The 14376-nt window shown below is 40.9% G+C and overlaps 1 protein-coding gene across 8 annotated transcripts in view; it reads right to left on the bottom strand.

The window, feature by feature from the left end:
• Positions 1-3535: 3535 nt before the first annotated feature.
• The window catches only part of R3HDM2 (R3H domain containing 2), a 152525-nt gene continuing 141684 nt past the window's right edge, over positions 3536-14376 (bottom strand). For 7 of the 8 annotated variants that reach the window (XM_075851999.1, XM_075851997.1, XM_075851996.1 and 4 more), the window contains 6 exons: positions 13423-13523; positions 10582-10751; positions 10176-10320; positions 9990-10087; positions 8365-8443; positions 3536-5331 (listed from right to left, as the gene is read on the bottom strand). In XM_075851999.1, the coding sequence (XP_075708114.1) occupies positions 4982-5331; positions 8365-8443; positions 9990-10087; positions 10176-10320; positions 10582-10751; positions 13423-13523 (943 nt within the window). In that variant the 3' untranslated portion in view covers positions 3536-4981. Of the gene's footprint in view, positions 5332-8364; positions 8444-9697; positions 9785-9989; positions 10088-10175; positions 10321-10581; positions 10752-13422; positions 13524-14376 lie in introns of those variants that run through there. The other variant, XM_075852004.1, reaches the window with a different exon arrangement.

Raw genomic sequence — 14376 nt, 5'->3', positions numbered from 1 at the left:
AATCAGTTGTGCTCAGTTAGGCTCCATTCCGTCAGGTTTTCATTTTTTTGACAGAAGAAATACAGTCGTCTGCTGCACTATTGTTTCCGTCAGAAATGACGGAAACCTGACGAAAAGCAGCTTTTTTTTTTTAACATTGATGTCAATGGATGACAGATACAAACTGATATGCCATCCGTTTGTATCAGTTATGCATTACATTTAACGGATCCGTTTTTTTCTGCACATGCGCAGACTAAAAATGAAAGCAAGAAAGATGCAAAGATAAAAACTGATTAGTTATACTCTGTTTTTAACGGATGACAAACAGGAAAAAAAGAGATCCGTCAAAAACAAGCATTTTACCTTCTGTTGCATCCAGTCTAGCATTAGTCTGTCAGTTTTTGCATTTATTATTTTTTTTATTTCAACGGATCCGCTAGAACGGATGCCACAACGCAGATGTGAACGAAGCCTAACCAGTGTTTGCTGGTTGCCATGTATACTTGAATATAGCAGATTCAACTTACACAGAGAAGCATAGTATGATAGGACGACAGATCCGCCTTAAATATTTACTGGAGACGTTTATATACATAAATAAGTTGCAGACTCCTACTCAGGGCCATGTAGGGCAGCACACAGGAATACCTTCAGTATTACAAAGCCAAAAGGGACACCACCGTATTTGGTGCCTCCACAAGGGACCGTATTCTCTCCTAGATACATTTCGGCATGTGTTGGAACAAGACAAATATGTAAGGGGCCAATGCAAGTTTTTTTTTCCTTTTAGAAGTAAATTTTTTAACATTGAGACACTGTTCTAGCATTATAAATGTATTGGATGACGTGTAGTTGGGTTTTATATTACATAGTATGGTTAAAAAAAACACATGTCCATCAAGTTCAAGCAAAGGATGGGAAAAATGTCTACACATAGGCACGGATATTTCTTTGTTCTAGGAAATTATCTAACCCTTTTTTAAAGCCATCTACTGTCCCTGCTGTGACCAGCTCCTGCGGTAGGCTATTCCATAAATTCACAGTTCTCACTGTAAAGAAGCCTTGTCGCCTCTGCAGCTTGAACCTTTTTTTCTCCAGACGGAGGGAGCGCCCCCTTGTTTTTTGAGGGGGTTTTACATGGAACAGGATTTCACCATATTTTTTGTATGTGCCATTAATATATTTATATAAGTTAATCATGTCCCCCCTTAGTAGTCTTTTTTCAAGGCTAAATAGGTTTAATTATTTTAATCTTTCCTCATAACTTAAATTCTCCATGCCCCTAATTAGCTTCGTTGCTCTTCTTTGTATTTTTTCCAACTCCAGGGCATCCTTTCTATGAACTGGAGCCTAGAACTGAACTGCATATTCTAGATGAGGCCTCACTAATGCTTTGTAAAGTGGTAATATTACATCCCTGTCCCGTGAGTCCATGCCTTTTTTAATACACAACAATATCTTGCTGGCCTTTGAAGCAGCTGATTGACATTGTATGCTATTATTCAGTTTATGATTTACAAGTACACCCAGATCCTTCTCAACAAGTGACTCCCCCAGTGTAGCGCCCCCTAGGACATATGATGCATGCAGGTTGTTCGTACCCAGATGCATAACTTTACATTTATCTACATTAAAGGGAACCGGTCACCAGCATTTCACCTATTAAACCAGCAATACCTGGTGGTAGTGGGTGAAAAATAATTTCTATATAACTTATAATTGTCGTCTTAGTCAGGTCTGTAGCTTTAGTATTCAGTTTTTTAGTGTTCCCACACCGTATGCTAATGACCAGAAAAGAGTCAGGTCTTCATGTGAAAAGAGTCAAATCTTTGTTTGAAAAGAGTCATATCTTCATTCCTCAAGTCTTTCCGGGTTTACCCGCCTCCTTACTTTTGATTGACCGCTCCTCGCCTTTCCCAGCACACTAAATCCTGCACTTGTACATTGATGTCCTCTTCTGGTGTGTGCGCACAAAGGGACACCGGATTATTACGATAAAAGTCGCAAAGAGTTTGCAGACCGTTATTTACAGTTGGAGGAGGAGTTTAGGAGAGGGGATAGCGGTAATGAACTTTTTATAGCAGCGTCCAGTGAGGGATAAGTAAAGTTCAATAGGTGAAATGCTGGTGACAGGTTCCCTTTAAACTTCATCTGTCAAGTGGACGCCCAAACACTCAGTAAATTGCAAGTTGATTCAGACGCCCTAACATCTTCTATAGACTGAACATTACTACCTAGCTTGGCGTCCCTTGCAAAAATAGAAATAGTGCTATTAATCCCATCCTCTATATCATTAATAAATAAGTTGAATAATAGTGGTCCCAGCACTGAACCTTGGGGTACACCACTTATAACCGGGGACCATTCAGAGTAGGAATCATTGACCACAACTCTCTGGATACGGTCCTTGAGCCAATTCTCAATCCAATTACAAACTATACTTTCTAAACCTATAGTGCTTAATTTACCCATTAGATGTCTGAGGGACAGTGTCAAATGCCTTTGCAATTTCCAAAACCACTATATCCACAGCGGCCCCTCTGTCTAGGCTTCTGCTCACCTCTTCATAAAAACATATCAGGTTGGTTTGACAACTTCTGTACTTAGAAAAACCGTGCTGGCTGTCACCTATAATACTATTTTTTGTCACATAATCCCGTATATAGTCCCTCAAACAAACATTTTCCTGACAATGGATGTCAAGCTTACTGGTCTATAATTACCCAGGGAAGATCTAGAGCCCTTTTTGGAAATAGGCACCACATTTGCCCTGTGCCAGTCCCTTTGCACTATACCAGTCACTAGAGAATCTCTAAATATTATGAAGAGGGGGACAGAAATAACTGAACTAAGCTCCTCAAGAACTCTAGGGTGTAACCCATCTGGTCCCGGGGCCTTGTGTACATTTATTTTATTTTATTTAGCTTGGACCATATCTACATTCAGCCAATTCAGTATATCAACATATATATTAACAGCACTGGCACCGGCTACATCAGCTGCTCTTTCTTCTGTTGTATATACAGAGCTAAAGAACCCATTTAGTAACTCTGCCTTCTCTTGATCCCCTGTGACCATCACTCCATTACCAATATTTAGGGGTCGTACATGTTCAGACTTTGGCTTCTTTGCATTTATATACTTGGAAGAATTTTTTGGGATTTGTTTTACTATCCTTGGCCACCTGCCTTTCCTCCTGATTATAAAAACACAATATAACAACCAAACATAACTTAATGCTTGCCATGATACATACTTCTTCCTTGATAATTGTTCTGTCCATTATGGAAAATGAATAAGTCCCCATGAACCCCCTGCAGTGTTAGAGAATATAGGCCAATTTGTATATTCTTCAGCAGAAATACCCCTGCCCATTGCTCTGCCAGCCATGGGGTAAACTCATTCTCCACCTCTAGCTCGACCCTACCTAAAATTGCACGCCAGCAGAAAGGGGGGATTTTGAGGATAAGGTTTAATAGTTTCTCTAAGATTGAGAAGTATTTTTAGTTCTCATTCCTTGGTAGGTTTAGTGTCCCTTGAACAAACAAGCAAGCATTGTATATTTTTTTATTAAATAAATTCACTCAAATACAAGACCTTATTAAAAATATATTAAAACAATATATTAAATATATGTGTTTTGCCGAGTTATCATAAAAAAGTTTGTATAAAGTAGATGTCAATTTTACATTAATACATTTTAACTTTAAATATTTGTTGCTTGCAGGTGGCAAGTACAACTGTAGCAGCCTACTTTTTTTTTTCTCTAGGATTTTGGGTGGCTTTTATTGATTTAGTTAATAAAGTGGTATTTTTGTTGTAATATATAGCAGTGCCATCGAGAAAGTATTCTATTTACAAAGGTGAAGTGTTTGATAAAACCCAGCAAAGTCATGTCACCATGTACTGTAGGTTTCTGCGGTGTCATACCTTAGTACCTATACCAATATTTGTGTTTAGAAACCTTTTGTAACCAATGCATTGTCTTATTAGAACAAAACTGAATTGCCTGTGAGCGGAGTCTGGATAGCAGGACGAATCTCAGCGTGTGTAGAGTGATCAACGGCTTGTAGCACAGTAATGAGAGAATGACACCAAGTTACAGAACACAATATAAATCTTATTTTTTTTACCAAAACTATAAAGAAAGGGACACACTTTTAATGTGACACATTTTTTTTCCATATTTAAAAACAAAATTGGATTAAATAAAATTTACAGTGAGTACAGCCCATTTGTGCAAATAAATACCCATGTTAATGTATTCTCACAAGCATAAAAAACAAACAAAAACTGAAACAAAGAAAAAGAGGAAAAAACACAAAAAACTATACAATGTTCAGGACAATCAACTCCAAAAAACAAAAACAAAACATAAAAAAGGCAAATTTTCCACTCAGGGCCAAAGGAAAAAAAAATACCATCTTTCTGTTACCCTATGGCAGTTTTATACCCGCTACAGAGCATTTCTGCTCACGATCAGAAAATGGGCCATGTCTATATGAAAAAGTACCGCAGAGGAGGGAATTAAAATTATATATATATATATATATATATATATATATATATATATATATATAATATATGGCAACACTTTCAGAATGTGCAAGAAATACAGGGAAAAGGTCAACGTGCAAATAAAAAAAATAAAAAAAGATAAAAAGTGAAGGCGGGAGAGCCGGTAATGCATTAACAGTTACATGGTGTGAGTACTGGACAGTGAATCAGAAGGTTGGCGGAGAAGGTAAATCAGAAAGGGGACAAAGGAGAGATGTACAACAATAAAGGGAACTTCAGAAAGAAACAAAAATGCGCAGAAAGTAAGTGGAGTTAGAAAGGGAAAGGCTGTATTAAGTCCAGTGTGCTTCTTTTGGGTGGAAAGGGAAAAGAGGAATAAGTGTGATGAAAAGGGAGGAGGGAGAATTATTTTAGTCCTCCAGGTCTTTGCCGCAGCCCTCTTGTCCCCTCCCTCACTTCTTCCCCCACCCATCTGTACACGCTATTGCGAGCTGGCACGTTCCAGTATGCGCAAGTCATAGTTCTTTTTGATACTGCGCAATTTAAAGTGGCTGAGCGGACTATTTTGCTGCACTGAGGCGTTTTGTGCTGCCATGGTGCTTGGGAAGACTGCCACGATGGTATAAAAGGCTGCCAGGTCGTTGTTGTGAACTTGGCGGCCATTTTCTGCAGGTCCATTGTGGTCACCATTAGGCCCTGGGGCATGACCCTGAGTGTCCCTCAGCCACTGTATTTTGGCCCCAGACATTGCCAGCTGGGTAAAAAGCTTGCCTGCTTCTGCTCGCGTGATGCCCTCTGGGAGGTCTGTGATCTCTAGGACTCTGCCAAGAACTATGGGAGAGGAAAGACAAAATGCACTTATGAGGAACGCAGTGAAATCTGAAGAGATCTTTTTATGATGGGTCTGGCATTACTGCATGCAAAAGTCAATGACCGAAGCTCAGCTTTCACATCAAACTGCTCAGGAAAAATGAAAGCTGCAATGCGATTGGTAGCTAAGGACAACAGCTTCCTGTTAGACCATTTTATTAAATAAGGACCATTATAGGGATTATCCAGGATTTTTTAATTAATTGTCTATCCGTTGTCCCGTTCAAGTTCATGGGACAACGCCGTAATATCTTACACCGCTGCTACAAAAGTAATTGCATGTGCAAGTACAAACAGAAATTAAATCTATGTAACAATTGGTGCTGGGTGATTTTGCCAAAAAAATAGAAGAATCTCGATTTTTTTCAACACTATGGACGATTTTCGATTTGAATCTCGATTTTCAGATTTTTGTTAAGTAAACTGGAAAAAAAAATACCAAGACAGGGTATATATGGTACATTAGCAGCATACAATGTACAGTATATATGGTGCGGTGCATATATCAGCAGCAGGAGAACAGTGAGACCTGAGGTAAAATACACATAAGGCTCCATTCACATAACTTTTTCCCTAAGGTTAGCTTGTACGCCAGGAAAGATCCAAACATACATGCTTAATGTGTCCTTATTACAATTAGCCCGGCGTAAATTATAATAAATTTGTTGGGCCGCAGTGGTCACGCTCTTTCCCAGAGGTCACGCCCCTTTCTACACAAGTGTCGTGGGTGGTGCAAAAAAGGGGCAAGTCGCAATTTGGACAGCAAATTCTGACGTTTGGGCCCTTTTGAGACTTTTCTGGTGTAGAAAGTTTGATAAATTACCCCCAAAGTCTGCATGTGATTTAGGACTGCTCTTTGGTTATCACTTCTGCGTCAAGTGATATACGGTCCGCATGACTGCAGTATTTCCAGGACTGAACACAGTGCAGGGAGGACCGCTACTAGCATCATAGTTATGTATAATGCCAGGAGTCACGGACTCGCTGCGGGAAAACTCCCGTACTGTAATCATGTTTTCAGCATGGGACAATAGTTCTGCAGCGAGGCAGGGACTCATACATAACTGCGATGCTAGGAGCCCGGCTAGTGTTCGGTCCGGGAAAAGCAACAGACATGCGGACCGTATATCACGGACAGAACGCGCTCGTGTGACTTAGGGCCTTAGGCTTCCTTCACACGAGCATGACAGATTTACGTGTGTAAAAATGTGTGTAAATCTGTCCGTGTGCGTTGCGTTATTGCATCAGTGTGCTTTGCCAGTAACATGTGTTTTTCACTCACTAGCAAAGCACTTTTTTGTTTAAATGGAATTGATGCGCAAATCACGCACAGCACATCCGCGCGCTGTGCGTGGTTTTCACGCACCCATTGACTTTAATAGGTGCGTAGGTGCATGAAAACGCACCAATATAGGACATGCAGTGAGTTTCACGTAACAGACACTCGCTGCGTGAAAATTTACGCATGTCTGAACAGCCCCATTGAAATCAATGGGTCCGTGTGCTGTGAGTGATTTTCATGCGCCGCACACGGATGAGTTTTACACTCATCTAAATGAGCCCTTAGATTTATTACTGCTCTTTGGACATAACTTTTGTGGCGAGTCTCTGATTTATTACCAGCAGTAGAACTAGTAAACCCCTGCTGCATTGTATATCACCAGCACAGATACTCCTCCACTGACTCTCTGCTTTATCAGAACTGAAGATAACCAAACCACTTCATCTAGCCATGCAGTTCCTTCTGCATTTCAAGGCTCTAGAAGCTATAGGGTGGCTGTAGGGTGGCTATAGGGTGGCTGTAGCTTCTTAAACCTTGAAATGCAGCAGGAACGGAATGGGTTCAGAAGCTGCCTGGGAGAACGGGACTCCGTACAAAACAAATCTCTGGACTCTCAGTATCACATACAGAGTTAAGCTTCGCTCCGATGGAACAGAGCCCTGACAGACATTGAAATTGATTTCAATGGTGATGGATCATATGCCAATGGTTTCCGTTTGTCTCAGTTGTGCAAGGGTTCCGTCGGTTTGAGTAGACTACGGTATTGATTCAGTCGAAAACGATGGAACCCTTGCACAACTGAGACAAACGGAAACCATTGGCACTGGATCCGTCACCTTTGAAATCAATGGAGATGGAAACGGATACCTATGGTTTCCGTTTGTGTCTGTCAGCGCTCCGTTTCGACGGAAAGCTCCGACAGAACGTCGGAATGGAGCTCTAGAGCAGATGTGAACGACGCCTTCGCAAACCCCAGTCCCCCTCACTGCTGCTCCTGTTCACTGTCGGCATTCATTGAAGTAGATGCGCTGTGCTGCGCGTCTGCTTGTTAATAAAGCTAGTTTTTCTCGCTGTCCTGCTATGGGGGCGGGGCCTGAAACGATTTCACGATTATGGGCAAATCGAGAATCGGGTTAGCTTGAAATGGCGAATCTATTGAATTTGATTAATTGCCCAGCCCTAGTAACAATGAAGTCACTGCAGCGCACGTATGAGTGCCATGGCCCCTTCAAACAGCTGATCAGTGGGGTGCCAAAAGTCTAAATCAAATTAATGAATTAAATACATGAAAAATTTTCTTTAAATCTCAAATAAGATTCTGAATTATATATATATATATATATATATATATTTTTTTTTTTTTTTTTTTCGAAGCATAAAAAGACATGGAAATCCAAAATAAACATATAGAAAGAAACGTTCCATAAAAGTCCATTACAAAAGCCTGGTGGAGTCCAGCATGGTTATTTTACCCCCAACCTTGAGCGAATCAGTGGAATAATTCTTATTACTAATAAAACTTAACACTCAAAGTAACTAGGGAAAATCAGCTCAATGGTTCACTCCAAAGGCTGCAGCAGAATGATACCCAGGAGCTGCACATCATTACTACTGACTGCAGTTAATGAGAGTATGACTAGTGTTAGAAGAGGAGAAAGAGCAGCAAGAAATCAGAGATGTACATCACAGAAAACAAAATGTGTTATACTTGCCTATGTCTGCTGTACCCAAGTCCGTAGATGCGGACTTCAGAGCCTGCCTTTTTCCTCGGTTTCCATGCTTCATCCCAGTCTGTCCATTCAGCAGTATAAAGTGTAAGGAAAATGTAACCATAAGAATACACATACTTCCAGATCATACCGATTACAAACCATGTCCTGTAAGTTTCTAAGCTTCACTGACATAGCAAAATGTATTTGGAAATGAAGGAATAAAACATAAAAGAAAAATAAATTGGTGTGTATGAGGTCCTAGATTAACATCAATGATGGAGTAAAAAAAAACGAAATAAGGCGTCTGACCTGGGGCCAAAGATTCAATTCAGTTTCTTCATACATTGACCCTCCCAGCCCTCGTTCTAGCCACAACCCTGGTTATAGTCGTCTCAAAGTGTGAAACAGACTTCTAGTAGAAAGTAATAGGTGAAGTATAATAAAGAGCTTAGCGGCGGCATGCTCCTCCTGCACAAAAGCATGGATAAGAAGTCTCAGCTGACATGCTTCATGGCTCCAATGAAATGGGAAATGTTCAAAGGCTGTACAAAAGTATGACGGATCTATCTCCAGGAGGGAAGACGAGGCACCGTTGTTCGTTAGCATATGACTAATTATCCGCTCACTGCCACTGGTGTTCGAGGATCTGTCAGATATTTATGCTGCTCTGTCTGAGGGCAGCATAAGGTAGTGACAGACTCGCTGATTTTATCGCATTAGAGACCAATGTGCAGTAGTTTGGCAGGTTATACTTGCAGTGCGCGTCCAGTGATGCAGGCTTGAGTCCAATGATCTGCATCCTCCCCTCGCCATCCAGACGCTGATTGGCACATTTCTTCCCATGCCCAGTATTCAGGAGAAATAGGTAAAAGCATCCGGGCTCGTGCATATCATTGAACAACTGCTGCCGTGCTGGCTGTGCGCCGTAAATATCCGAAAATACTCCATTTTGACATACCGTTGAAATCCGCGTCTGTCAGTACATTCTGCGGTCCTCAGATGTGGAAGCATGAATATCTGACAGATCTACTTTAACACTGATAACGTCTAACGCCCCATCAGAACAACCCTTTTCCATACACCCTATTATAGCATATGGTGGTCACTCATTCAGACATAATAGTAATACTACATCGCTTCCCCAGGCAATAGAAGTGGATTCCTGGGAGTTTTAGCGGTCAGTCCCGTCTACAGTTAGAGGAGCGATTCTCTTGCTGGGGCCGCTCACTTAACATTCCTATTCAGAAAAAATGCTTACAACTGAACTTTAATGTTTTATCAATCTTACTCATTTATAATGTAGTAATAAATAAAAGCAAATCAGTTTGCTTACTGGCCATCAGAGGAAATGTTCAAAAGACGTCTCATATGGACTTCCGGATCCCATTGAGTAAATACAGCTTTTTGAAGTTACTCTGACCTGCAGTGAACACATCTCATTTGTGGACTCAACCAATATTCCTGTTCTATCAATTCTACGTTCCAGGACAAATGCATCAAAATACCAATTCCCACATTATTTCTGCCTTTGCTTGTGTAGGAGACACTTTAAAACTTTGCTAAAATTCAGTACATTGAATTTAACCATCGTATGTGATAACTAATCTCCACTTCTGTAACTGTACCAGTTGTGCAGGGTAGGGAGGTTGACTGTGCAATAACGGGGGACAAACAGAAAGGTTGTACTGGAGTGGCTGTCCAAGCAAAGAGTACCGGCCATCACCTGCAAGTAAGAGGGAAGGGTTACGCATTTCGCACACAGTTAAACAGCATGTGTAACAGATAAAATCCAATAAAATATATATATGTACCTTGTCCTGGGCCAACCGGCCGGGGAAACTGGGAGATGACAGATAATGGTGAGAGTCCAGTGCAGACACTGTTCATATTGGAGCCTGGAGAAGGTGCCGGGGACTGCGCTGGAGATGTAATAGGGCTGCTCATAAGGTTACTGGGCTAGATTAAAATAAATGTAAAAAAATCCTTTGTTACAGGCATATCTCAAAGAAAGTGTCGTGTATTACAAGGAATTCTACATTCAAAATCTAACAACTTTGCAAATACTTTACTTTCTGTATCTTCTACGGATTCCGTGTTACATAAGATTTGAGCACAGCGGCCGTGTTAATATTGTTTTACGTGACCGTGACATCCACATGAAGATATTTTGCTATAACCCCCTTTCTTCTGTCAGTGAATTCTTCCATCTGCGCCTACCTGAGAGCCAGCGTCTGCACCATAGAGATGTTCAGGTTTCTGCCGTTGGTCAACACTAAAATATTTGCAGTGGTTCCATTGGACCATTGGTGGGTTTTGGGATGTCCCTTGAGGAGCATTCGGTACATTCAACTGCATCACCACCACACCCAGGTTGGAAGGGTTGACTCCTACAATAAAGGATACAACTTTTTTTTTTTTACACTGGTTTATGGTAATCCATTCAGCAATGAAAATAAGACATTAGAACATAAAGAAAGAAAATGATCCTTTAGCTGTGTGTATGTGGTTACCGTCCCACCATTAACACAGGGATTCAGAGTAAAGCAGCGGTTCACCCACAAGAGCCCAAATAGCAGCCTACGTGAGTTGCCTAAGTTGGTGCTGATAAAGCTGTCCCCTTGTAACTAGAATTGTCAACTTTGCAAAAAAATAAATAAAAATAAAGCCAGAAAAAGTATACACATAAAAAAACCCTAGCAGACAAATGAAGGCTCAGTTCACATTAGTAGAAAGGCTTCCTTGTGCGCCGCTGTTTCCATCAGAATCCATATCACCGGGTGAGGGGGAACAGGGAGGACTCAGGACCACCAATCTAGCAAACTGTGTAGGTCCCAGCGATGAGACCCCAGCAATCATCTAGTCGGTAGGTGATAAATGTAATTTGTGGGATACCCACTTTTGTAAACATTGCGAGAGGGGAAGCGAACAAATAAACAAGCATTTCTCCGTATGAGAATTCAAAAACCAACACTGGAGTTACAGATAATATCATAAATTATATAAAAATTGAGAAATAAGCTTATTCCCCATGCGATAACAAAAAGCAGCAATCTGGGAAAAGGAGAAACAAATTAACAATGCAGTGCACATGACATACACTAGGTGGCATTATACACAAGCATACTAACATTCAACACTCAATAAATATCACAGTCAGGTGTACCAGATCCTTGGTCATTAAGGCTATGTTCACACGTCGCATTCAACTTGCGTGTTTTTTTGCCACAATTTATGCAGAATCGCGTGCGAGGGGACTGCAGTGTGTGAACACAGCCTTAGAGGATACTTCTCAGAAACCAGATAAAGTTTTTATTTTTAAAGAAAAGGGTTTTTCATTTTCTTAAAAGATGTTGTACAGTCCAAACTCATTTTCATATACCCGATTAGTGAACTCTGAGTTAATACAGGGGGTTCCTGTTCAAGATACTAATCTTTTGGCCAGACTGGGTACAAAGATGGTCTCTCTCGCTCTCGAGGACATGTCCTATCCCACATTACACAGACATACCATTTATAACAATGGGCACTATGCAATGCTTAAAGGAACAGTGTCATCACAATTTTTTTTTAAATATGTTAAAGATGTTAGTGCTTTATTAAAAACGTTTATATTTATTTGTGTGTTTGTGTTTTACTTTTTCTTATTTTTACACTTTTTCTTCCCTATGGGGGCTGCCATTTTTTTTTCCATTTCTGTATGTGTCGATTAACGACACATACAGACATGGAATACGGCAGCCACAGTCCCATAGGGACTGCGAACGGGGCCCGTTCCATCCACTAACATGTACGCCGTCTGTGTGGGAACTGCGCATGCGCCGCTCCCACACAGTCCAATTTGAAATGTGCGCCGTCCGGCGCCATTTTCCTGTGGACCGGAAGTCGTGGCCGGACAGTAAGATTACTACTTCCGGTCGCGGCTTCCGGACTTGTGCACTTGGACCAGCGGCAGCAGACGGAGCGGACGGGCCGGAGGGAGCCGCGGCGGCAGGAGCAGGTAAGAGATTTCTATGTATGTTCGTGTACGTTTACTACTGTATGTAAACCTACTACACTGTGTGTTAGCTCAAAAAATGGCGACACACAGTGTAGGAGGTTAGACCGTTCAAACCCCTCGTTTATCCCGGCACTAGCCAGGATAAAGGAAGGGGGGGATGCTGAGAGCTCACTAGAGCGAGGGCTTTTTACCCAATTTTGCAATGCTGCAATTTTGGGAATAGCTCCATCTAGTGACCAGCAATGGGAAATATTATAAATTAGAATTAATTTATAATATTTCCTGACTCGTGAAAAAAATAAAAAAAATTTGAACAATGTTTAATCACCTACACACTAAATGTTTAATTAAAAAAAAAACAAAACATGTTTTTCTGGCAACACATTCCCTTTAATTTCCCCTGTGGAGGCACTGCAGGGAAATGAAACACTTACTGCCATGTCTCCCCACACATTACAGCTGATTGCTTGGAGTCCCATCAGCGGAACACAGTGATTAGCTTATTTTCAAGGGACCCTTCTAACAAGTAGGAATTATTCAAATCGGAGAACCCCTTTAACGTTATACACTTTATTAAGCATTACCACCTGCCTCTCTGCTGAAAAGCTGGCCTTGAGCAGAGCACAAATCTCGAGAACCTTATACTGTATTATGAGCATTCAATAGGAGCGAATAGGAGAAAGAATACTCACTACAGAAGTTTTACATAGAAGCTTTTTCCCAATGAAAAGGCATTGGGCTTTAATGCGGCTTCATATTGTCATTGCAGTGATAACGCATTGTCCAGCGCCACGTGACAACAGCAGCCTATTGCTAGCCGCAGTGGTTAAGTAATGTCATTAGATTTAAAAGCAATTTAAAAGGGGTTTCACACTGGAAAATCCCTTTAAGAAGAGTTCTAGAAAAAGGTATTGTAGGGGGGGGGGGGGGGGGGTAAGAGGGGAGTATAGAAACAACAGATTTCCAAGCAGTGCTAGCAGAGCATAATCACTAAAAAAAGATCTGTGTGTTGTGTACGAAATATGAATATTACATATAAAATCCTCTAACAGATCTTTTACCTGAATACTGTTGTTGCATTTGTGATGGACTGCACGGAGATGGAGACTGAGGCATCTGGTACTGCTCAGAACCAGGAGGAGGAAGAAATCCAACAGATGGGCTGAAAGAAATAGATGGCTATTCAGAATTTTTTTTAAAGTCATTTAACAAGCGGTAATTATAAACAGACACATATAGCCAAGTGGGAAATGGACCCGACTAGCACGGAGGACAGATAATCATGGGGTGAGGTTTGGAATAGCATTTTGAGCGTATCCATTTCTTAATATGGGGGCGCTTTATAGTTATCGGATCTCGGTTTTCAGATATTGAGCAAGAACTAGAAAAATTATAAAATGCTTAAACTGTATGCAGTAGCCACTAGGGGGAGCTTAGGAACTTACTGCATACGGTTTAATAGAGTTTACATTTTATCATCAGTATGCAATAAGCGCTCCCTAGTGGTGGATGCAGGCAGAAGATTCTCCTTTCACTGTCTATGCAGAGGATTTAGAGTTCAACGGACAGCACAATGATCCATGACATTCAATGATATTATTCAACCGTGTTTTTCACACATCAGTTTTTTTTTCCCACCGATTGCGAGGGGAAAAAAAACAACATGCCCTTTTCTGTTCAGTTTTCAAGGATCCAGCCACGGCCATTAGAATCTATGGGTGCGTAAAAAAAAGCCAAAATCCGTGTGATGTCCGTTTTTCACAAAACAGTTGTTAAAGAAAAGCAGGTAAAAAAAGAAACAAGTGAAACCAGGAAGTGCTTACAGAGGAGAACAGGAGAAAAATGGACAAAAAAAGATGACGACACACCGAAACCACACAAATGCAGAAGGATGAAAACACTTTTTTGCAGACACGCTTGTGTAAATAAGGCCTTAAGCTGCAGTGACTGATCATCGCTATACCCTAATGGAGCGGAAAGAAAAAACTACCAACTGAGGAAAAGAAATAAATATG

Source organism: Rhinoderma darwinii, chromosome 2 (genome assembly GCF_050947455.1).
Source record: "Rhinoderma darwinii isolate aRhiDar2 chromosome 2, aRhiDar2.hap1, whole genome shotgun sequence".
NCBI lineage: Eukaryota > Metazoa > Chordata > Amphibia > Anura > Rhinodermatidae > Rhinoderma > Rhinoderma darwinii.
This window is presented reverse-complemented; position numbering and strand designations above follow the sequence as displayed.